The sequence below is a fragment of the Podarcis liolepis genome, assembly GCF_965112155.1.
Source record: "Podarcis liolepis genome assembly, chromosome: W".
NCBI classification, from domain to species: domain Eukaryota; kingdom Metazoa; phylum Chordata; class Lepidosauria; order Squamata; family Lacertidae; genus Podarcis; species Podarcis liolepis.
The window spans coordinates 18,479,303-18,505,140 of NC_139568.1; the positions used below are offsets into that span (position 1 = coordinate 18,479,303).

Here is a 25,838-nt window from a genome sequence, read left to right on the forward strand (position 1 = left end):
TCAGGAAGCAAGGAGTCATGAAGTCAGGGGTCCAAGGATCAAGAAGCAAGGAGTCAAACGCAGTAAGGCAGGGAACGTGTTGCTGTGGCAAAGAGCCGAAGGGAATTGCTGACCTTATATCCCTTCCTGGCTCTTGCCACCAGGTGCTGTGAGTTACCAATTGGCCTCACCTTGCCTCTTCAGAACAAACTTAGGAAGGCCCCAGTCCTGCAGAGACCTATTGGTCACAGGGCCTGGCTCCTGCACGCACACCTGACAGCTTGCTTCTGAGTAAAGATACATAGGATTGGACATAATAAGCATTTTTTCTTCTGTCTGTAATGACTGGACCATGAGTTTCCAGTTTCGGAACGTTAAGATGCATCAAAACAAAGCAGTATTTTAAGGAGTCTTTTGTTATGCCATTATATTATATTATATTATATTATATTATATTATATTATATTATATTATATTATATTATATTATATTATATTATATTATATTATATTATATTATATTATATTATATTATATTATATTATTATTATTTATTATTATTATTTATTATTATTATTTATTATTTATTATACACACATATATCCCATTAAAAATATTTGCTGCAAGCTTTATTGTAAATAAAACAGCAGTGTGTATGGGGAAATATAATTGTCATTTCAGTTGATAACTACATTATTTTTTAAAGCAAACCCACAGCTTGTTTTTGAAAACCTTCCCACCGCTTATCTTATGCAAAGCTTGTTCCTCTCCTTCCAAAAAGCAGTCTTCCACTGCTTTATTTTCTTTTTCACCTCTTGCTTGCTTCAGAGCAGGATTCTCACAAGCAAGAAGGACCAAGATAAATGGTTACACACTTGCAGCATCTTTTTTTTTTTTAAGGGGGGGAGTATGGCTCAGTGGCGGAGCATCTTCTTTGCATGCAGAAGGCCCCAGGTTCAGTCCCCGACATCTCTAGGCAGGGCTATCAGAGACTCCCTATCTAAAATGCTGGAAGAGTACACAATACTGGGATCAATGAACCAGTGTTGTGACTTGGGATGAGGTAGCTTCCTATGTTGCCTTTCAGTATCATGAGGACTGAAGTGTTGCTTTACTTTTAGGTGAAGAACAATAGCTCAGTGGCAGAGCACATCCTTTGTATGAGGATGGTTCTGGGTTCAATCCCTGGTATTTCCAGTGTGGGCTGGGAAAGACTCCCTTTCCCCAAAACCTTGGAGGGGATGCGGTATAACCTGATTACTAGCTGTTGTTACAAGTAAGGTGAGTGCTGTTGCACTTGCTTCCTGCTTTGGGGCTTCCCATAACTAGCATCTGGTTGGCCACTGTGAGAACTGGATGCTGGACTAAACGAGCCTTTGGCCTGATCTTGGAGGGCTCTTGCGTTCTTAACCTTAGTTGTTGCTTTTTATCACTTTTTTGCTGTTTTCTTAACACTGTTGCCTCTGTCTTGCTTTTCTTCTTTTCTCTCCCTCCTGTATCTCTCTATCTCTATCTTTCCCTCTTGTGGCTTTTCACTGTCCTTTTCTCCTTAATGGGCATCTCATTCAGGGAAAGCTACAGTCTGTGTGACACCAACGACCTCCCGCTGTGTGAAGCATATTGGAGACAGGAGCTGACCATGTCCTCCCCAGAAGGTCTAGCCATGCCTCTGGCGGCTGCCATGATAGAGAACATTCCAGCCCCTCAGGGGTCCATTACTTCTCACCCTCACATCAACAGGCATGGAGCAGGCCCGGCGGAGCATGCCTGAAAAGGGAGCCTGCAATTCTCCCCAGCTTTGTTGCATTTTGACAGTTGAACATTCCGGTGCTTACATCAAGACAACATTTTCCTGCCCCCCCCCCCGGCCCTCTTTGTAGTGATCAGGTGGGATTGATATGAGGAATCAGTGGCGTAGCGTGGGTTGTCAGCACCCTAACCCTAACCCCCAGATGTTGCGCCCGGTGCGGCCGCCCCCCCTGCACCCCCCACGCTACGCCACTGTGAGGAATTATAACAAATATAGAGTAAACCATCTGTATCAGCAATGAAAGCATTGCGTTGACTGGGTTTAAACTATTTTGATATGATTCTTGATCAATCCACACCTCTGCATCCCTGTTTCATTTCTCTTTCTTGACCAGTCACGTACACTGCCAGTTGCTTCGACAGGCAGGCGTCCTGGGCCATAAAGATAGTGGGCAAGCTTCTTTGAAGTAGCCTTTCCAATATGTTAATCTCAGGATGTTGATCTTAGGGCCAGGAAATAGTTTCACAGGAAGGTGATAAAGATGCCTATCTCCTTGCCATCCTCCCATCCTCTCTTGTTTACTCCTGTTTGTGATCTCCGGAGTTTCTCTAGTCCTCTTTTATTTACTCTCAGATTATGTATGCATGCTCAGAGTAGTAGTCTTTGTAGTTAAAAGAATTTCTTTTGATTTAACTTTGCTCCCACATGGGTTTGTTGAAATGCTCAGAAGAAATCTGATTGGTTCTTTTGAACACTCTGTAAAAGTTCTTTTGTGAATAAAACGACCTGGGCCAAGGGGTGGAGGCACACAGAGAGAGATTATTATACGCACCCTTCCCAGAGTCTTGCTGGTTCAAGCCTCTGTGTGTATTCTTATTAATCAGAGTTCAATCCCTCCTTTACTTTGGGAACGCCTCACCTCTTCTCTCGCAGCAGGCCTCAGCTGTATTTTCAAGAAGCCACATTTCTCTAGGCACCACCTCACAGGGTAGCCAACCCAGTGCCCAGTGCAGTCAAGATGGGAAGTTTGCTTCTCTTGTGGCTGTGTCTTTGGCGTGCAGGCATTCTTTTAGTGTTCCCTACCTACGAGTGAAATGTAGAACTGTGCTCTCTTAGATGGAATTTATTGTGGGGAAAAGTTAGGCTGTTGCTTATAGTCTGACATTTTAGTATCTGAATGGGAATTTTAGAGCAGGAGCTGCCTTCAAGGCAGCCCAAGATGGCAGAAATTTAAGCCATTGAAATTATTGCCACTGGATACAAAATTATAAGAAGAGTGTCTTTGTCCACATGGTCGGTTTCTCTTGAAGGTGCAGAAGCTGTAAACAAAATGACAAAACTTGGTGGCCCTAGTACTAAATTAAGAACAACTATTAAAAAGTAATAATATTACATTTTCAGTACTGTATTTTCTCCGTATCAGTTGTGTAAGCTAAGACTCACATCCCTATCCTGCAAATACCTACTCTATTGAGTAGCTTCAGGGAGCAGTGTTCAAAGGTTGTTTTCGACTAAAGGAACAGGCCTTAGTCCTTTTCCCATACTCCAGTTGCTAGAGTATTTGGCTTTTTCCCTTCCGATCAGCTGTATAAGGAATTAAAGCCCTATCATGTAACTACTTACTGTATAAGCTGATGCCTCTTTCTACCACACCCTTCTCTGCAAACCATCTGCTCACACTCTGGTAAAAGTCTGGATGTGGACCTTAGCGTACATGTACAGTCATACCTCAGGTTGAAGTTGCTTCAGGTTGAGCGTTTTCGGGTTGCGCTCTGCTGCGACCCGGAAGTAACAGAACGGGTTACTTCCGGGCTTCATCACATGCGCAGATGCTCAAAATGACGTCACGCGCATGTTCAGACGCGGCAAATCGCAACCTGCAGAACAGATCCCGTTCACATCCAGAGGTACCACTGTATTTGAAAACAGGACTGGGCCATCTAAAACATTGCAAAACTACTGACAAAACTACTGCCAACATTTCTTTTCTTTTTTAAAATTTATTTAATCATTTTTTCAATACAAACAACAACCGCAAAAGACACTGACAGGGAACTGCCATCAGCTCAGAGACGAGAGGTGGAGCCTCTGAAGATCGTGCGAAGCAGCTCTTCCTCCGGCGAGGAGGGAAGCCCCGCTCCCAGTGGGGAAGGGATGCAGGGCTCGGAAGATGCAAGAGAGAGCCGCAACACGGAGCCTGAGCAAAGCGGGGGAGAGGCAGGTCCCCCTTTGCCCACACCCTCTCTGCGCAGTCAGTTTACGCACAGAGAGGGGAGGCATAGGATGGGGGTCAAAAGACTGCTATGCTGGGGAAAGTTTAAGGACCGCCCACTCCCAGATTCTGCTAGCGACTGAGCAGACATGGACTTGAGATGCTCTGCACTGTAAATGAGTTTGTACAGATAATAAAGCCTGGAAAAGACAGATGGGAGTCTTGCCTGTTTGCTCTCGAGCAACCATGCCAGCACATAACAGACACATACAACGAAAACCATAGTAACACTAATAACACAATTTGACAATTCAGATTTGAATACTGATATGACTACACCTTTTTAACAATATTTCCCCACCCCTCTCTCCTCCCCCTACTTCCCACCACTGTCCGCCTTATCGCTTAAATACTCCTTCCAGATTTCTTCATATTTATCCATTCTTAATTTGCGTCGACATGCAATTTGTTCATATGTAGCTAGTCTGTTCATATTATCAATCCATGTGCTCAATGGAATCTTTTTCCGGCTCTTCCAATTCATCAAAAGTTTTTTTTGCTTCTAATATGGCACGGTACATCCATTTTTTCGACCCCTTGTAATCTCCTACGTTTCTGGAATATAATTTAGAATTAAATTCAATTCCCCTAAATAACAATTTCTTTTTATTACTCTTGCTATAGATATTCTCACCTCGCACCAAAATGATCTTATCATCGGGCAGTTAATCATCATATGTACTAAGTTCGCATTTTTACTCCCACATCTCCAGCAGTTGTCTGCACTTGTCATTTTCTTCTGGTATAGTTTTGCTGGAGACTAGTGGACTCTGAATATCTTTTTCTGTTGAATAAGACTTAGTCTTAGATCCATAGAGGCTATTTCTGATGATTTTATACTTGACTCCCATATATCATATCATTTGTTATCTGTACCCCTAACTCTTCACTCCATTTTTGTCTATCATATTCTAAATCATAATTCTTCCTGTTGAGTAGGGTTTTATATAGTGCAAGTGTAGAGTTTTTTGTTTTTGTTGCAGAAATTAAATCTTGTAGCAGCATGGGTGTTTCCGATGCTGCTATAGCATCAGGGCCAAACTGCCTTTCCAACATATGTTTCAATTGGATGTATTGCCATTGTGTTTCACTGGTTAATCCATACTTTACTTGCAAAGTCTTATATTCCACAAATTTGTAATTTTCATTAATTAATTGATTCAATGTCAAAATACCATTTTTCATCCAATTTTGCCAAATTATTACTTGATTTCCAATTTTTAATTTTGGGTTGGCCCATATTGTTAATTTCTCATGTTGATAGGGGTCATCCTTATTATTTTTATTTATATTCATCCAAATTTTTATAGGTGCTTTAATAGTCTCCAGGATAATAGGGTATTTCATAAAATTGGAGCCAAGTTTAGTCCACCCTACAAGAGGTTCAAAGAAACTATATTCGAGAGTAGCCCAATTGGGATTACTGCTAGCTCTCCAATCATTAGTCTTACTCAGTTTACACATTTTTGTCTACTTGAAGAAGCCATGGTCCGATCTGAAAAATACAAATATTTAGGTTACAAAACCGTAAAAATAAAGAAAAATTAAGTTTGCAAAATAATAATTACCATGTGGTTAGGGTAGATCAACATGTCAGTGTCCACTTATCCCCAGTGTAAATATGACATATCGGCAAAAGTCGGAAATTGAAAGATAACTATAGCATGTATAAGAAAATCGATTTCAGATTTGAAATCAGCATTGGAAGAACATATAAGAACAGTTGGAAAATCTCATGCAAAAGAAAATGAAAACATTTTTGTTCCCCAGTATACTGTGTATCCCAAGGGAATACATTTTTTTGCATACCTCCAACTGTACATAGATATACATGTCATTTTCAATGCTATACATGTCACGTTCAATGCTATATAAGTCACTTACATTTATACTCATATTGTACTACTTTGGCTATGTGTTTAATAAAATATTGAATTTTTGCATTGTGAAAAACAAAGATTATGGTGAAAAGTGAAAAACATGAATTAAAAAAAACTAGAGCTTACAGAACAAAACTAACTTCAGATATGAAATCAGCATGTCAAAATTAGGTTAGAACAACTGCAGGTGTCAATGCAACAAAATTTTTGTTCCCCAGTGTTATCAGTTAAATGAATGGTTCAAGATAGATTTTTTAAAAAAATTACTTTTTTTTTTTGGACCAAAGCTCAGAATTTGAGAGAATCCTATTAGAAAATAATGAAAAATTATTATCCAAAATGTATAAGTTGTTACTGGAGCAGGAAACAAAAGATGAGCTGGTAAAATAATGATTCACTGGGCAAGAGATATAGGGCATAATATTGAATTTGACCGCTGAGAGAAACTGTGGAAGAAAGATTTGAAATTTACTGCGTGCTACACACTAAAAGAAAACCATGTGAAAAAGATACAAAGATGGTATATAACTCCAAGCAGGTTAGCTAAAATGTATAAATCTAAATCTGATATGTATTGGAAATGCAGAGAAGTGGGAGGAACATTTCTACATATGTGGTGGGCATGCAGATTATATAATTTCCCAATATTCCTTAACTACTGTCGTATCTCGTTTTGCAGCCGGGATCTGTTCCGGAGCCCTGGACGCTAGCCGAAATGGACGCAGGGCGAAGCGTCGCATCTGCGCATGCGTGCAGAGCGGTTTGCGCTTCTGCGCATGTGCGAACGGCAAACCCAGAAGTAACCTGTTCCAGTACTTCCGGGTTTGCTGCGGACGTTCGCCGGAATGGACGCTAGACAAGGCGGACGTTCGCAGAGGTATTACTGCATAATGAGATGGAAAAAATATTTTAGTTAGAAAAACATTCACCCCCAAACCTGAAGAGTTTCTTTTGGGAATGGTGCAGACAGAGGTGCCAGGGAGCCAGAAAAAGGTATTTATGTATGCAATTACAACAGCTTGGATTTTGTTAGCCCAAAACTAGGTGAGAGAAGTTCCTTAGAAAGAGAAATGGCAGCTCAAAATGATAGAATATGCAGAGTTAACAGGCCTAAGAGAGCAAGAAGGTCAAGTATATAAAGAAGAGTGGAAAAATTTAATGGAATATTTGGAAAATAACTCTAAACAAGTGAAAACACTAGCGGGATTAAGGTAAATTCAACAGTAGTTAGATATAATCCCTGGGGGATATCATCAATTTGTCCCTTGGCACTGGGACATTCCCAGGGGAACTGAAGGAGGCAGTGGTGCGTCCGCTCTTAAAGAAAACATCATTAGATCCCTTAGATCTATCCAATTACCGCCCAGTTTCGAATCTTCCATTCCTGGGTAAGGTGATTGAGAGAGCGGTTGCTGAACAGCTTGGTAGGTTTCTGGATGAAACATCGGCTCTGGATCCATTCCAGTCCGGCTTCCGCGCTGGTCATGGGACCGAGACGGCTCTGGTCGCCCTAACAGATGATCTTCGTAGACAGCTGGATCGAGGCGGGTCGGGGCTGCTGATTCTTCTAGATCTGTCAGCAGCTTTCGACATGGTTGATCACGAACTTCTGGACCACCGCCTCGCCGACGTGGGGATCCAGGGCACAGTCCTTCAATGGCTGCGCTCGTTTCTCTCTGGTCGGGGACAGAGGGTGGCGCTTGGGGGGGGGAACTGTCATCCCGCCACTCCTTGGTGTGTGGAGTGCCTCAGGGTGCGATTCTCTCCCCGATGCTTTTTAACATCTTTATGCGCCCCCTCGCCCAGCTTGTCCGGAGTTTTGGGCTGGGCTGCCATCAGTATGCTGATGACACCCAACTCTATCTGTTGATGGATGGCCATCCTGACTCGGCCCCAGACACACTGATCAGATGCTTGGAAGCTGTGGCTGGATGGTTACGTGGGAGCCGGTTGAAGTTAAATCCTTCGAAGACAGAGGTCCTCTGGCTGGGACGGGACGATATGGGATTGAGGGGGCAACTCCCATCTCTTGCGGGGGTGCAATTAGTGCCAGCACCGTCCGTTAAGAGTTTGGGTGTAATCTTCGATACCTCCCTCTCCATGGAGGCGCAGATTGCAGCTATAACAAAGGCGGCATTTTTTCATCTCCGCCAAGCTAAGCAGTTGGCTCCTTACCTCTCTCGCCCTGACCTAGCCACTGTGATCCACGCGACGGTCACCTCCAGACTGGATTATTGTAACTCGCTCTACGTGGGGCTGCCCTTGAGACTGACCCAGAAACTCCAGCGGGTGCAGAATGCCGCAGCGAGACTCCTTACGGGGTCTTCGCTGCGGGATCACATTCATCCGGTGCTATACCAGCTGCACTGGCTCCCGGTGGAGTACAGGATCAGGTTTAAGGTGCTGGTTTTAACCTTCAAAGCCCTACACGGCCTAGGACCCTCGTATCTACGGGACCGCCTCTCCTGGTATGCCCCACAGAGGAACTTACGGTCCTCAAATAAAAACATCTTGAAGGTCCCAGGCCACAGAGAGGTTAGGCTGGCCTCAACTAGAGCCAGGGCTTTTTCGGCTGTGGCTCCAACCTGGTGGAACGCTCTGTCACAAGAGACAAGGGCCCTGCAGGACTTGACATCTTTCCGCAGGGCCTGCAAGACAGAGCTGTTCCACCAGGCCTTTGGTTAGGGCACAGCCTGACTCCCTCCTTTGGCAATCTTTACAATACTTTAGTTCATGGTTGCCATCAATTTTGATTTTAATTAATTCTTATGATGTTTTTATAATGTTGCACTATTTTAATGTTGTTAGCCGCCCTGAGCCCGGCTTCGGCTGGGGAGGGCGGGATATAAATAAAATTTATTATTATTATTATAATGGGGGCGGAACTAAATTAAATGGATTTTTTTTACCTTTTAGAGTATGCAGATATTGGAAAATTTAAAGAACCATGGAAGGGGAAGGAGGGAAGTCGATGAATGCAAGATTGTATATTTGAAAATTTTCAATAAAAATCATTTTTTTTAAATGAATAAAGTCAATTTTGTGTTATTGCTGAAAATATGAGTGTGCCTTTCCCATTTTGTAGACAATAAAAATGAAACGGTTGTTGATGGAATGCAACACAGATACTAGAGGCATGTGAAAGAGCAGAGGAGTGATTCAATTTCTGATATACAAGCAGGAACCATATTAGGTGTGTGATTCAATTGACGTGTGATGCATGGGCCCTTTTGAACCGGAAGAAGGCAGAACGGGCAGGTGCATATATAGAATAAATATTCATAAATGTTCATAAATGCACAAGGTAAACACACATACATAAGCATATAAACCACATGTCTAAAATAGTACAAGAGAGTAATCCTGAAGCCATTTTGACTCTCCCCAAAGGACCTCAAATATTTCTCGGCAGCATGAGAATGGGAGAAACTTTCCAATTGTCTTTTCATTTGCAAATCCTCCCTGCAAATACAGTTTGGAAAGTTTCTGCTAAGCTGAGCAGACTATCAATAAAGTGTAAATTTGTAAAAATGAGATTCAGGAACTTACGTATTTACCATTTCAAAGGAATGGCCAGGCCACCCAGAAAATGCAATCAGTAAGGCATTATCAGGTATTCTAGCAGACAGAAGAGAAGCAACACACTCAAATTTCTGCTGGAGACCACCTTCTGTGATGTATGTATGATGTTTCTGGGGTGGTCTTAGGCTACAGGGTGGGCAGTTTTCAAAGTTGTTCTAGGTCTCTCTTGCCTCCTTGCAAGGAGGGGAGGGAACTCTGTTGCAACAGAAAAATAAAGGTCTGTCTTGCTTTCAGTGCATCCTACCGCCATTCCTTTCTGACCAATCATGGACTTAGTGGACTCCGTCCCTTGGGGAGTTGGGCAGCAAAAGCCAACCTCCTTATTTTCTATAACATTTACCGTATTTTTCGCCCTATAGGACGCACTTTTCCCCCTCCAAAAATGAAGGGGAAATGTGTGTGCGTCCTATGGGGCGAATGCAGGCTTTCGCTGAAGCCCGGAGAGCGAGAGGGGTCGGTGCGCACCGACCCCTCTCGCTCTGCAGGCTTCAGGAAGCTATCCGCAAGTCTTGCAAGCCCGGTGGGATGTGCCGCGGGCTCGCAAGGCTTGCGGGCAGCAGCCTGCAGCCCAAAAGCTGGGGGACAGCGGGGAGGCGCAGCGCCGCCACCCCGCTATTCCCCGACCTGATCTGGAGGCTGGCGGGGGGGGGGGAGAAGCAAGCTTGCTTCTCCCCCCGCCAGCCCCACAAGCTCGCGGGATAGCGGGGAGGCGGAGCGCCGCCATCCCGCTATTCCCCGACCTGATCTGGAGGCTGACGGGGGGGAGAAGCAAGCCTGCTTGTCCCCCCGCCAGCCCCACAAGCTCGCGGGATAGTGGGGCAAGCTGTCCCTGAAGGCAGAAGAGGGAGACGGAGCGCTCCGTCTCCCTCTTCTAGCTTGGGGATGGCTGCGCAAACCTGGGGGGGGGGGAAATAAAAATTTTCCCCTTGATTTCCCCCCCAAAAAACTAGGTGCGTCCTATGGGCCAGTGCGTCCTATAGGGCGAAAAATACGGTAATTCCTCTAACTCAGTACAGACCCTCCAAGTGTCCCTATTTTCCAGGGTTGTCCTTGATTTAGAAAAGCCTTCCCAGTTTTTGATTTGATCCCAGAATGTCCCACTTTTCATTAAAGGTAAAGGGACCCCTGACCATTAGGTCCAGTCGTGACCGACTCTGGGGTTGCGACGCTCATCTCACTTTATTGGCCGAGGGAGCCGGTGTACAGCGTCCGGGTCATGTGGCCAGCATGACTAAGCCGCTTCTGGCGAACCAGAGCAGCGCACGGAAACACCGTTTACCTTCCCACTGGAGCGGTACCTATTTATCTACTTGCACTTTGACGTGCTTTCGAACTGCTAGGTTGGCAGGAGCAGGGACCGAGCAATGGGAGCTCAAGTCCTAGGCTCTGTGGTTTAACCCACAGCGCCACCCGCGTCCCTCCACTTTCATTAGGTTGTCCCTATTTTCATTGGAGAAAAGTTGGAGGGTGTGGAGTTATCCCACCCCGAGTCATCTGAAGGCAGTTTTTCAATGTTTACTGTTTTATTATGTTTTTATAAATGTTGGCAGCTGCCCATAGTGGCTGGGGCAACCCAGTAAGATGTATCAGGTATAAATAATAAAATTATAATTATGGAATGGGATGTCCCTATTTTCATCAGAGAAATGTTGGAGGGTATGTTGTCTGTATTGTATATACTGTCTGACATCAGCTCTCCATGAATGGAGACAAGGAATCTCCCAACCCTACTTGGAAATGTCAGGGGTTTAATCTGGGACCTTAAAGCCCTCCCTTAGAAAGAGCGTTCCATAAATGTGGGAAGCGAACCCTACGCTGACTGGGGAATTCCTCATGCCTGCTTTCGTGCGCAGGTGTGGTTTGCAGCCGCATGCTCGCTTTGATACTGTCGTCGGCCATAAACCGATTACGCTCTAGTCACGGACCAGGATTCTCTATGGATGAGGAGCGGCCTTCTGTGGCTTTGCATCTCTACGGTGAAAAGCCACAACGACCATAGACGAATAACTATAGAGTTTACTTCCGCTCCACGGATTTCTAAAGCCCGCTCAGCGTCTCTTAAATATATTACCCCGAGCTTCCTTCCCTTTCCTTTTCGAAGCTGAAGCCAAAATGGTGAGTTGTTTTGGCTGTTGTTGTAGTGGCGGACTCTCAATCCGCCGCCATCGGTCCTCTAAACGGGCTAATGGTTGGGCTTCTTCTGGCAGGGGAGGCACGGGACACCCGGGCGAATCCTTGGCGCCTTGTATTGGGGACAGCGGATGAAATGGGGAACCGGCTTGGGGGCCCGGGCCTGGTGCAGGCCTCTGATGTGTGTGCGGCTCGCCCGCTTTTGGTAGGGAATTCACTGAATCCTTCTTTGAACTTACGCAGCCCAAGGGGAAGAAGGCCAAGGGGAAGAAGGTGGCTCCGGCCCCTGCTGTGGTCAAGAAACAGGAGGCCAAGAAGGTTGCAAATCCTCTCTTTGAGAAAAGGCCCAAGAACTTCGGCATCGGTGAGTTGGAAAAAGGAATTGGGGATTGGAATGATGGGTCTCTGCAGCCCTGTTCAAGGAGCCTATACTGAATAGGCGTTTCACAGGAAGTGGGAAATACACGCCTGTCTCTAAAATACATGTGCATGGGGAATACTGCTGGTTTTGTTGCATTTTGACCAGTGACTATTTATTTGTCTATTTATAACAAATATTTATATGCTTCTGTATCCTAGAAATATATCGCTGAGGTTTTGCAACAGTATAAAACCATACAGTAAAATAATTTTTGAAAAGCAAGTTAAAAGCAAAATAATTTAAAGCAAGCATCAGTTGATCATTGAGGAGGGATCTACTCTTAAATGCCTGCATAGGCCTTAAGGAGTAGCAATTTTTAATTGATATTTCATTGGAAGAATTTCATTTTTTAAAAAAAGTGATTAGAAAAGGAAAATATGAACGAGAATTAAAATAAAAAATACTCAATTAGGTTTCCGTACATATTAAGACTAATGTATAGCCTTAATATTCTGTTACAAATATGTTTATCAATAACCTAGTATTTTCTGTATAAACTCGTCCCAAATATATTTATCCAAAGAAAGTGCATCTATAAGTGGTTGTTCATATTTTGCTAATATTGCCATGTTATCAAGCTATTGATTATGGAGAATTATAACTATTCTTCTAGTTCATTGGTCCCTTAGCCACCATTAGGGCATGTAGAATCTATTTTTGCTATCCCATTGTCACTTTCCATACAATAGATACAGGGGTACTGTATATCGTTCAAAAGAATATGCCCGTCTGAAAATCTTAAATTCCTCAGTGACATATTTATATAATCAATCGCAAAACTTAAAGTGTGAGACATTGTAAAAGTATGTGTATCAAAAAAGCATTATCCATATTACAACTCTAGCAAAAGGCTACATTAGATAGCACTTTCTTATACAAGCGTAAGGGAGTCCAATAGATTGTGAATAATATTTTCTACTCCTTAAGTCTTAATTTAAGATTCATCGATGCGTTTGATATCAAAGCTTAAACATTTCCCCAAGGTCTGCATAATGGTGGACATACCAATTCCTTATTCCAATCATTTTTTAAACTCTGCATATCAAATTTATTTATTGATACTAAATATCTAAAAAGTAATCACTGGCTTCTTAGTTTCAAATGAATTATCCAATTGCCCCAGTATTTTAGGTGTCTCAAGCTGAGAAGACCACTGGACCGAACAGAATTATTAAAAGATGCTGTAACTACAGGTATTGTCATTGGGCCGCAACTGGTAGATGGTATTTCTCTCTTAATGCATTATATGTATAAAATTAATCTTCCTCATCTATCAGTTGGTTTGTCCAAGGTCAATACCCTTCTCCCATGCAGCTTTTCTATATTACCACGTTTTTTCCAGAGAGTGTTTTGCATGTGAAAATGGGTCAAATTTATTTTTATTGGCTAATACATTCCATATCTTTCTAGCTGACTTAATTGTTTCAAGAGTCATTTGAACTTCCAAATATTTTGATCCTGATACTGCCCAGCCCATTAAGACCATCAACAGGTTTCCAATAATACTTGTCAGTAAATATGCCTGGTGGTATAATTCAGAATTCCAAATCCACTTTCTTTAATTAGTAATTGCATTTTCTGCAAAGGTATTATTTGTATTTTAGAGCCCCAAAGGCATTTCCTAAACAAAGAGTTTATCTTTTGGAAATATGACCCAGATATAAAAAACTGGAAGTCCTCTCAGAATATAGATAAATCTGGAAATAATATTCATTTTTAGGGCATTCATCCTTCTCTAAAGGGTAAGGCTTAATAACCCTAACTATTGATGTCTAGATGTTATTTATATTAATTGTTACTAGTTATGCTATATCTCTTGGTATTAACATGCCCAAATTAAATAGATTCGGTAGAAATTTGATTTTGCTTAATTAGGTGTGTGATTAAATTTTCACCTACTGGCATCTCAGTTCCTATTTGGAACAATTAATAGTGTGTCTTGATACCTTGCCAAAATATCATCTGCAAATAACACTAATTTGTATTTAACTGAGTTGAGAACTATGTAAATCTCAAAATGTTGCCAGGGGTTCTAAACCTATTAAAAAGCAAACATGAAAGTGGACACCCTTCTCTGGTTCCTTGGGCCAATTGAAACAGAGCAGATATAATGCCATTTACTTTAACTCTAAATGTGGTTGAAACGTACAGTATTTTAATCCATTTTATAAAATCCAGCGGAAATCCAAATTTATTAAAGCTGCTTCTGTGTAGTCTATAAATTTTGTTGAAAGCCTTCTCAGTTTCTAATGATATAATTAAAAATGGATTCTTATTTTTATTAAATGTATCAAGTCCACCACTAGTCTAATACTATCTGCGGCTTGTCTTGTTTTTATGAAACCAGTCTGGTCACTCATATTTCCTGAGCTACTATATTATTTAATTCATTTTTTGGTATTTCCTTGTACAATATAGTGGTTGGACTTCCAATCATTTGTGTTCAAAGGTCCTTAAGTTCCTCTTTTAACATTTTCCCCTTTTTATTCTTTAATTTGTTTTTATCAGAGGAATATGCAATAATTCGGCCACACATATACATTTTATATGCTTCCCATTCAAATGGTCTTGCAGAAGCTGTTGCAGAATTAGAATCAAAATATTATATAGTTTCTGTTCACATATGTTGTATAAATCCTTCATCATTAAGAAGGGAAACATTTAAATACCCCATTTTTTTACCTTGGCTGTTTTACTAAATTCACATTTCAAGATTACTGCGCTGTGATCTGATACACATCGTGGATTTGATTATTGAGGATGATGCTAAAAATTGGTCTTATTGAAAGAAATTCTGATGCACTGGTGATAAGAAAGTGAATTCTCCTTTGGTAGGGTGCATTAGTTTCCACAGATCTTTTAAATTTAAATCTATCATATATTTCTTAATTGCTTGTCTCGCTAAATATGTTTTCTTTATCAGTGTATTTCTATCTAAATTAGGATTTAGGTAATAGCAAACTTTTTGGCAGGCATTTAGAAGGGCCTGGTGTTTCCACTATGTTTTGGAAGACCAAGCTTCTCTGGGCTGTGAGCAAATGATGCAAAAGAATATTTGCTATCAGAGTGATGCTGCTGACAATCTTCTCCACCAAGATCGCTGATGCTCCTGCCACCTTTGCTCTGGGCTGAAAACCAAGAATACAAAAGGATAACCAGTAATTGCTAAGGAAGCAATTATTTTGAGTTGTCATTTTGCCTTTCAGGGCAGGACATTCAGCCCAAACGGGACCTGACTCGCTTTGTGAAATGGCCTCGTTATATCCGACTTCAGCGCCAAAGAGCCATCCTTTACAAAAGGTTGAAGGTGCCTCCAGCAGTTAACCAGTTCACTCAAGCATTGGACCGTCAGACAGGTGAAGGCCGACTCCTTTCCTTGGCTCTAAGGTGGAGTTGCAGAAGGAGGTGGGGTAGCTGCTCAGATTCCTTGAATTGAATGTGCACCCCATGTTTTGGGAGTTTGCTGGAAAGAGGCAAGTGTGAGAGAAGTAGTTTTACACAGTGCTATAGTAAGAAAGGTAGGGACGCGGGTGGCACTGTGGGTTAAACCACAGAGCCTTGGGCTTGCCAATCAGAAGGTCGGCGGTTCAAATCCCCACGACGGGGTGAGCTCCCATTGCTCAGTCCCTGCTCCTGCCAACCTAGCAGTTTGAAAGCACGAAATGCAAGTAGATACTGCTCCAGCGGGAAGGTAAACAGCGTTTCCATGTGCTGCTCTGGTTCGCCAGAAGCGGCTTAGTCATGATGGCCACATGACCTGGAAGCTCCCTCGGCCAATAAAGCGAGATGAGCACCGCAACCCTAGAGTCGTCCACGACTGGACCTAATGGTCAGGGGTCCCTTTACCTTTTTGTAGTAAGGAAGGGTTTTCCTTTGTGTGCAGATGATGCTAGCAAAATATTTGCTATCTGAACTTCCTTGATGACTCCCAACCACCAAGATCACTGATGCACAAAAGTCATGTCCTTTAGGGGAGGGGGATAACGGGAACAGGGTGTTTAAGAGAGAGGCTTTCCTCTGAACGGTTCCAATTGTCTTCCACAGCTACTCAGCTTCTGAAATTGGCCCACAAGTACAGGCCTGAGACAAAGCAAGAGAAGGAGCAGAGGCTGCGGGCCCGTGCAGAGCAAAAGGCTGCAGGGAAAGGCGACGTCCCTACCAAGAGGCCTCCTGTGCTCAGAGCAGGTAACCTTCCTACTTTATATTTATACATTTAAACCTGGTTGAACCTGGACAACTAGCTGTATTTATTTATTGTGTTTATATCCAAAAAGTTCAAGATGGCGTAGATGGTTCTCCCCCTCCTCATTTTACCCTCGCAAACAACCCTGTAGGGTAGGCTGGGTTGAAATACAGTGACTGGCCCAAGGTTGCCCAGTGAGCTCCATGGTTGAGTTGCGGTTTGAACCCTGGTTTCGCCCAGGTAACCACTGCATCACACTGGCTACCGTGATGATGTATGAATTTCTTCACCTGAACTGCAGACTGAAGAGCATAACATAGAACAGTGGTACCTCGTAAGACGGAAAACTCGCAAAACCAAAGGGTTTTTGGTTTTTTGAGTTGCTTCGCAAGATGAATTTCCCTATGGGCTTGCTTCGCAAGACGGAAACGTCTTGCAAGTTTGTTTCCTTTTTCTTAAAACCGTTAATACAGTTGCGACTTGACTTCGAGGAGCAACTCATAGCACGCGGTGTGGTAGCCTTTTTTGAGGTTTTTGAAGACTTTGGTGATTTTTGAAGCTTTTCCAAAACTTTTCCGAAACCGTGCTTCGCAAGACGAAAAAACTCGCGGAACGAATTAATTTCGTCTTGCGAGGCACCACTGAACTTTTTAACCCTGAGCAGTAGCAGGCCCTTCCTCTGCTAGTCCTTGACATGGCTAGGAAAAGCTGGCAGCTTGGTGCTTTGTTAACACCACTTGAGCCACTGTGCTTTTCCACAGACAGGGAGCTTTGGATTTCTTTATTTTTGCCTGGGAAAACAAACTTTTGTAGCACACTCAAGTTAACTGGCTTTTTCTGCAGGTGTCAACACCGTTACAACTCTGGTGGAGAACAAGAAGTCGCAGCTGGTGGTGATCGCACACGATGTAGACCCTGTTGAGGTAAGGAGGTGCAAGAGTCGGGGTCTTGTACTCAAAAGCTCAGATTTATGCTGCTAAGTGGTTTTTTAAATGAATAGCAGCCACTGCATTCTTGTACGGGTGTTTTCTGCTCTTTCTTTCCTTAGCTTGAACAAAATGGTCACCCACTCCTGCTCTAGATAATTCTTAATGTTGCTAGGTCACTAAGGTTACTGTTGAAATGTGCTTGGCTGTACAACTTACTTTGGAAAACATCAGAGTCCTGTTAACAAATTTCCAAACTTGGCTCTTTTTTAAAAAAAAATTATTAACAATTTCAACATAACAAATTATCAAAACCTATCATATTCATTATTTCCCCCCTTTTTCCCCACCCCCCGAGACTTCCCTCAGCTCCTCTCTCTGATGTCTCAGCACATATTATTCTCTGCATGTTATGAAATTATACATATCCTTACATTATCTACCCTGTTATCAACCAATAAATTTGTGTATGCTTATTGAAAACCTGCCAAGGAGTCCAGTTCATTTTGTTGTCTTTAGATAATTTGTAAAAAGTTCCCATTCTTCCTTAAAGTCACAGTTGTCTTTGTCCCGCAATTTGTATGTCAATTTAGCCAGCTCTGCGTAACTCATCAATTTTTCTTGCCGCTGTTCTTTCGTTGGGATTTCCTCGTTCTTCCATCCTTGTTCTATCAAGACTCTTGCTGCTGTTGTAGCATACATAAATAGGTTCTTTGTTTTTCTTGGCAGGTCTTGTCCTACAGTCCCTAACAGAAATGCTTCTGGGTTTTTTGTTTTTACAAATGTCGTTTTAAACATTTTTTTCAATTCATTGTTTATCATTTCCCAAAATTTTTAAATTTCTCTACAATATCTGTACTGGTGTAATATACCATCTATACATCATTTTCATATCATTTTCTTTCAAAAGAGAACAATCTGTAAATTTCAAATTTACTTTCCACAATTTTTCCCAGTCCTCAAATTGTATCTTATGTTCTATATCTTGTGCACATTTGATCATGACCAAATTGACCTCATCTTTTGTTTCCCATTCTAGCAAAATACTATAGGTTTTCTTCAACAGCTTCACTTCTTCTATAATGTCCTTTTGAAATCTAGAAGTTGTATACTAAACCCTTTCTTGTTGTCTTCTTTGTACATCTCATGTAATTGTCTGTAGTGTAACCAACTCTGAAAATGATCTTTTATTTCCTCATAATCTTTTAATTTCCATTTTCCTTCTTGATCCTCAACAAATCTCTGTATGTAGGCCACTTCCCCTTTTTGCCAAGCGGTTTGAGCAACGAAGCTTCTATTGGTGATGACCACCAGGGTGTTTTTTGTTCTAATAGGTCTTTTTTATCTCTCCCACCCCCTCATTAATGATCTCCTGATTATATGATTATAAAATCCTTTGTGGACTTTCCGTTTCCCATACCATAAATATGCATGCCATCCAAATCTGTTATCATGGCCTTCCAAATGTAGTGCTTCTTCCTTTTCCAGTTTTATCCAGTCCCTAATCCACACCAAACACGCAGCATCATAGTACAGTTTAAAGTCTGGCAGGGCAAACCCGCCTCTTTCTTTTATATCTGTAAGTGTCTTATGTTTAATCCTTGGCCTTTTGCGCCCTCCCCCCCCCCCCAGACAAACTTGGAAATATCCTTCTGCCATTTGACTCTTTATAGAGCAGGCTATGGCTTTTGCAATGGTGCTTGAATTTCTTCACCTGACTGTTGGCTATTTGCAGATTAGTTGCGCTGCAGAAGGCGTGCTGGGGAGACCACACATTACAAGGAATGCAAAATAACTTTTGCTAGGTTTTAATAACAAAATCAAAAACTCCTTTTACATTAATTATAATATATCAGTAAGCATGAACCAACCAACAACCCATCCACCAGGGTACTGAGAGAGCTAGGTGCTGCTCTTTATATACTATACCCAACAGCTTAATTAACATAACTTAACAGCACCTGCTATACTGCTTCACAGCTGTAAAACTAGGTCACATTATTTTTCTCTGGCCCTTGAAGAAATACACATCTTGTGGAACAATAATGAACCTTCAAATTTAAAGAGACCATTCAACACTGACCCCTATCTGTGAAGAGCAAAATCATACGAGCTTTTTAACCCTGAGCAATTGCCAGAGCCCTTGTTGTAAAGCAGGGATGGGGACAACCCTGTTGTTAGACTCCTGCTCCCATCATCCCTAACCACTGGGGCTGATGGGAGTTAGGAGTCCAGTAAAGTCTGGAGGGCCACAGTTCCTAATTCCTACTGTATTAAAAACTGAACGACCGCCAGCTTTAAAGCATTACTTCTCCCCTCTCTGATCCAGCTGGTAGTTTTCTTGCCTGCCTTGTGCAGAAAAATGGGAGTGCCCTATTGCATCATCAAAGGCAAGGCAAGGCTGGGCTGCCTTGTCCACCGAAAGACCTGTACCTGTGTTGCCTTCACTCAGGTTAATCCGTAAGTAGCCCTGAAAACATTTTTCACCTATTTTCTAATTCAAATGAAGAAACCGAAGAGGCTGGTATGGTTTGGGGCAGTTACACCTTTAACCGCAAGCTAAACAGCTGTTAAAGCTGCAGCCTTTCCTCCTTCCACATCTGGAAATGCTAAGTTCACGTGCCAGCTGCGCAGTTGGTTCCCATATTGGTAACTACTGCATGACCCCAGGCCTGCAGGGCATTGACTACATGTAAAGCTTAAGAGTTGGCATTATTGCTGCTAGCTTAGTGTGGCATCAAACTGTGTTTTTACTTAGAGGTTCACCCTAAAGTGGACCATAATGGGTGTTACGTTCAAACCATTGGATTGAGTCTTACTCAGAGCCGACCCATTGAAAATAATGGACATGCCTAACTTGAAGCCACTAATTTCAGTGTGTCTACTCTAAGTAGGACTAAATTGGATGCAACCCTTAGAAATTAAGGGACTTGTTAGTCATTTGTAGGGGTCTGCTTTGTGTCTAATGTCATTGAATGAACACAACTGCTGAAGCTAAATGAACTTTTAAGAGAACGTTGCCCTGAAAAGTGGCACTTAAAGCAGTATTTCAAATTGTAATCTACTTGGAGAACTCAAACTCAATTGCTGGCTTGTTGAATCTGTCTTCTCTTTTGCAGCGAGGACAAGGGAGCTCTAGCTAAACTCGTGGAAGCTGTCAAGACCAACTACAATGAGAGATACGATGAGGTAAGATTGTGCCTATAGGATCTGTGGGTATATTGACTAATTTGTCAGCTTTTGGAAAGTGCCCCCCCTCCCTTGCAGTGGCATGACCACTGTCCAGCTTGCTGAAATCAGGAATGGCTTGCTAGCAGCCTCCAATATGAAAATTCATTCCAGCCCTGTGTAGAGAATTCCCTCATGTAGCAGAAATAATGTGAGTGAACAGCGGTATCATGTTGACCCACTGAGCTGGTAGCATCTAAAAATATTTTGGACAAGATAACAGGATTGAGAATCTAAAAATGCCCACAGGAGAAAAGAAAAGGACTTGAGCCACCATTGAGTTACACAGCCTGTTAGCAATATTCCAGAGTCTGTGTCTATAGTACTACAATGTTTGGAACTGTTACTACTTGTTAGAGCACAGCTGTAATGTATGAAGTGGAGTTGATTTGAGTCTCTGTTCCAGTAGTAGTTTTTGCATCTAATTTGTACTTAAAAGCCGACACTCAGGTTATTGCTGTGAATGTTAAATCCTCAAAAAAATTATACCATTTAATCTAAATTTTAATTGTAAGTTTTGTAAGTCACTTTGACATGTGAGCAATCTTTTTTCCTTCCAGATTCGTCGTCACTGGGGCGGCAATCTTCTGGGGCCGAAGTCAGTTGCCCGCATTGCTAAGCTTGAAAAAGCCAAGGCTAAAGAACTGGCCACTAAACTTGGATAGATGTATCCGATTTGCCTCAAGAAGTTATTCCCATAAAAATAAAATACTGCAAACAAAATGTGTTCCAGTTGTTTTCTGTAAGTTTTTAGTGATTAGAGTGTGGTGTTCTGTCAGTTATGTCTTATGGTAGCCTTGTCTAGTAAAGGGGGATTCCATAGCACCTAAGAAGAAATTATTCCAGCGTTCCTTTCTCCATTTTCTGTGCCAAGGGGAGAGAATTTAAGATTTGCACCAGTAATGAGCACCCTGGAAGCTTATCTCTGCAGGTGTGAAAGCTCAAACAATACCTCCATGGAGCTTTGGCCAATGTTAGCTGCAAGTATATTGGGTTCTAGAACATTTCATAAGCTGCCTTGACAAGACAACAGAAATCAATCAGCTCACAGGGGAAGAGTGCAATTGAAATACCCCGCAACTATGAACTTCAGAAGTTTACAATACTTCTTTTTGATAGGGACTTGGTGTCATTATTGTTGCCAAGAAGAAACAAAGCTGTATATGCGACATGATTTATTTACTACTTCATTACATGGAACTTTGCATCATATTGTATCAGCAACATTCTGATTTGCACAAACACTTAATACTCTTGAATCCTTATTTCCTTCATGTCATTTCTGATTACATAGCATTAAACAACCCAAGATAAGCACTACAATTTGAAAGACTTTCACCTTCCCTGTTAAGGCCCCCATCATCCCAATTCCTCCCTTAACCATGCCTACCCAGAAGTGAGTCCTACTGAATTCAGTGGGGCTTACTCCCAGGTCAGTCGGGTAACACTGCAGCTCTAATATATTGCAGCCAACTTTCAGCAGAACACTAGAGTCTTCCTTGCTTGGGTCTGCTTGCTCTGGTCACTGAAGTGCTGCAATCAAGTCAGAAGGCCTGTTCCTCTGTATAAAGTAGTGACCTCTGAGACTGGCTGCAGCTCCTGTGAGCATTTTGAGGCCAAGCTTGCACCAAGGAGTTGTAAGTCTTCAAGGTGAACCTTCTGAATGAATTTCTTGTACCACATGTAGGAGGTAGCTGCACACAAACCATACCTGCAAAGAAGGGAGAAAGCTAGTGTTAAGACAAGGTTAACCTGCGAAGGGCACACAATTTTAGGGTCAGTAATATATGCAAAGGGTTGCCATATATTGAGTACAAAAAGGACAGCGACCTGGGGAAAGGGTCGTGCGGGGCCACAGCCACAAAGTTCAGGCTGGCGGCAGCCAGGGAATGCAGAGTGCCTGTACGCTTCTCCCGGCTCAGGCTGTCAGCGGCCACTGTGTGCAGAGCAGCCCAAGTCAGGCAAAATACCGTATTTTTCATTCTATAAGACGCACCTAGTTTTTAGAGGAGGAAAACAAGAAAAAAATATTCTGAATCAAATGTTGAAAGAGGCTTTCCTGTGCAGCAATCCTGCTTGCTGTTCTGGCTTCCGGGATAGCTTCGCAGCCTGCATTCGCTCCATAAGACGCACATTTCCTCTTTTTAGGAGGGATAAAGTGCATCTTATAGAGGGGAAAATACGGTAAATACTGTCCCCCCAACACAGACATTTCCTTTAAAATTTATAAGTACCCCTGGATGGGCCTGTTGGGCCCCAAAAGAACATGTCTGGGACTTATCAGACATGGCAATCCTACCCAAGGGTCATCCAGTGTAACCCCTGCAATGCATCATTGCTTTTATTTGGCACATTGATTTGGCCATTTAATAACCAATCATTTCCCCAAAATTCAAAAGTGAGAACCAGAGTCATGGAAACTGCAAAATATACATCAGTGCATTTAACTTATTTTGATGGTGGCCTTGATGAGAATCAGTTTATTTATTTATTTATTTATTTAGATTTTCCATCATAAATTTAATTTAAAATAGAGAAATAATACATAACAGAAAAGAAACATTAAATCATTACACTGGTCAACAACAAATTTGTTGTCTGCGTTTTTTCAGCTGATTTAGGACGAATCTGATCCGCTGAATCCAAAAATCACATTGGTTTTGCTCAATCAGGTCAAGTTTCTGAGTTATGGCCACATGTCTTTTTTTACATTTTTGTTCACATGTACGCTTGTGTGGAGCATTTTAGAAGAAGTTGGTGCGGGTAAAATGCCATATCGAATAATTGTTTTGATTGGAAATGATTATTTTAATGACAAGAAGTATTCAGGTCCGATAGTTCTGGGTGATTATGTCGAAAAGGGATCAGTTTGAAGTCATAAAACCTCGAAATCTTCCATAAATTGGTGTGGCAAAGCATAAAGTTGGGGGATCAAAACCCATGGCTCACTCAAGTACACTGAAGGAGAACTATGAAGAGGTGAAGTATGTGCTGGAGAAAATTGGTTATGATCAGCATAAGTGGTTTATTTGTGTTGACCTGAAGATGGTGAACTTTTTGTTGGGACAACAGTCTGGCTTCACCAAGTACAGTGGTGCCCCGCAAGACGAATGCCTCGCAAGACGGAAAACTCGCTAGACGAAAGAGTTTTCCGTTTTGGAGGTGCTTCGCAAAACGAATCTCCTATGGGCTTGCTTCGCAAGAGGAAAATGTCTTGCGAGTTCCTGCGGTTTTTCCCCCCTTTCCCCCCCTTTTTCTAAGCCGCTAAGCCGCTTATCAGCTGATCCGATCAGCAGATAAGCCGCTAAAAGCCGCTAATAGCGCTAATCCGCTAATCCTTCAATGGGCTTGATTCGCAAGACGAAAAAACCGCTAGACGAAGAGAATCACAGAACGGATTCTTTTCGTCTTGTGAGGCACCACTGTACCCATGTTTTCTGTGCATGTGGGATAGTAGGGACCGTGCTCAGCATTACACGAAGAAGGACTGGCCTGTGCCGGAGGAATTGGTGCCTTGCAGAAAAAGGAATGTCATCAATGACCCTCTGGTGGACAGAGACAGAATACTCTTCCCACCGCTGCTCATCAAGCTCGGCTTAATCAAGCAGTTCACCAAGGCTCTGGACAAGGATGGTGACTGCTTCACTTACTTGTGCCAGGCTTTTCCAGGATTGACCATGGAGAAGTTGAAAGCTGGCATCTTTGACGGTCCTCAGATCCATCAGCTCATCAGAGATCCAGAGTTCGGAAACTCAATGAAGGAAGTGGAAATGGAAGCATGGAAGGCATTTGTTCTGGTAGTGAAGAACTTTCTGGGCAACAATAAGGCCAGAAACTACGCAGAACTTGTCAACAACATGCTGACTGCTTCACATATGGACCGGTTTCCTGAGAACCTGGGTTCAATGAGTGACGAGCAGGGGGAGAGATTCCATCAGGTCATGAAAGAGATGGAGACCAGGTATCAGGGTCGCTGGGATGCAGTCATGATGGCTGACTACTGTTGGACTCTGAAGAGAGAACTCCCTGCGCTGAGCATTCCAGGAGTTCCAAGAAACGGAAGTTCAAGCCCTGAAGTTTGAAAAATGATGAAGCAACATGCAATTTACGTGTTCTTACCTTTATCAATGCCCACCATTCAGTTTACAGTAATCAATGTTTCTATCAGGTAATCAATATATGTTTTAAAAACATTTTTTTCTCTTAAAAACATATTTAGGATGATATGTGTTGACAAAAATCAGCTGATAATGCCACAAAAATGTAATTGATTTTGTCACAAGATCTGATTTTTTTCAAATCAACATAGCACAAAAACCTGACCTGATGGAGAGAAATGGATGCCATTTCCTGATTCAGCAGTGCAAAAATACCCTGAATCAGTTGTAGAAATCTAGACAACATTCAAAAAGTAAAAAATTGTTGCCCAGTGTTATACATTAAATCATTATACAATACCCAAAAAAGAAAAAGAAAAAACACACAAAATAAAATAAACCCACCCCCGTTTAACTTCCCTCCACCGCTACTCATCTTCTCTACAATCAATTTTACCCTTATCATTGCATTCTGATTGTTTTTATTTTCTCTCTATACATACGGTGGACGCTCGGGTTGCAAACGTGATCCACGCGGGAGGCACGTTCGCAACCCGCAGCGCTGTGTGTGCGCACGCGCAGGTTGCGTTTCGGCACTTATGCGCACGTGCGATTTAGCGCGAGTGCCGAAACCTGGAAGTAACCCATTCTGGTACTTCTGGGTTTCGGCGCATCCGTAACCTGAAAACCCGTAACCTGAAGCGTCTGTAACCCAAGGTACCACTGTACATATGTCATTATAGTTTTGATGCATTTACATTCTTAATCTAAGCATATTAAGCATGTCTTTTTTGGAGCAATATTTTGTCATAGAATCATCAAAGCATTGCCATTCGTTTTTTAGTTTTTGATTTGACTGCTGTCGTATGGATACTGTTAATTTAGCTAATTTTAAATATTTAATTTGAGAATCCATTCCTTCTTGGTAGGTAGTTCTTTAGCTTTCCATTTAGATGCTATTACTATCCTGGCTGTGGTGGTCGCATATAAGAAAAATTCTTTTTTTCGATTTCTGATTTTCTTTTCCTAAAGGCCCAGTAGGTAAGCCTCTGGGGTTGTTTTTTTTTGTTAATGGGATTTTAAGCATTTTTTTCAACTCCTCATGTATTTCTCCCCAGAAGTACTTAATTGGGGTGCAACTCCACCACATATGCATTGTTGTACCAGCTTCCTTGTTGCATTTCCAACAGAGGCTGGATTTCAGTTTATAGATTTTTGCTAATTTGACTGGTGTTAAATACCACCTGTAGAACATTTTGATGAAATTTTCTTTTATTGTACTACAGGCGGTAAACCTTATATCTTCCTGCCAAAGTTTCTCCCATTGCTCTAAATATATTGTGTGGCCGAAGTCTCGCACCCATTTAATCATTGTCTCTTTCACTTTCTTG

The 25,838-nt window shown here is 42.1% G+C and overlaps 2 protein-coding genes and 1 long non-coding RNA gene across 4 annotated transcripts in view; 2 read left to right on the plus strand and 1 right to left on the minus strand.

The window, feature by feature from the left end:
- Positions 1–1,835, plus strand: part of LOC310697701 (mediator of RNA polymerase II transcription subunit 22-like) — an 82,525-nt gene extending 80,690 nt beyond the window's left edge. The window contains exon 5 of the mRNA XM_083484405.1: positions 1,554–1,835. Coding sequence (XP_083340531.1) covers positions 1,554–1,749 — 196 coding nt within the window. The 3' untranslated portion in view covers positions 1,750–1,835. The remainder of the gene's footprint in view (positions 1–1,553) is intronic.
- A 4,890-nt stretch (positions 1,836–6,725) lies between these two features.
- Positions 6,726–21,073, plus strand: LOC310697829 (large ribosomal subunit protein eL8-like; the record flags this gene model as incomplete). The annotated part of the gene is made up of 8 exons (XM_083484454.1): positions 6,726–6,757; positions 11,802–11,956; positions 15,220–15,369; positions 16,058–16,198; positions 17,040–17,119; positions 19,452–19,582; positions 20,242–20,311; positions 20,911–21,073. The coding sequence occupies 8 exons, from the start codon at positions 6,726–6,728 to the stop codon at positions 21,013–21,015; spliced, it is 864 nt and encodes a 287-aa protein (XP_083340580.1). The 3' UTR covers positions 21,016–21,073.
- A 498-nt stretch (positions 21,074–21,571) lies between these two features.
- LOC310697720 overlaps positions 21,572–25,838 on the minus strand; it is a 68,254-nt gene continuing 63,987 nt past the window's right edge. For both annotated transcript variants that reach the window (XR_014521159.1, XR_014521160.1), the window contains exon 4: positions 21,572–22,061. This is a non-coding gene — a long non-coding RNA (uncharacterized lncRNA). The remainder of the gene's footprint in view (positions 22,062–25,838) is intronic.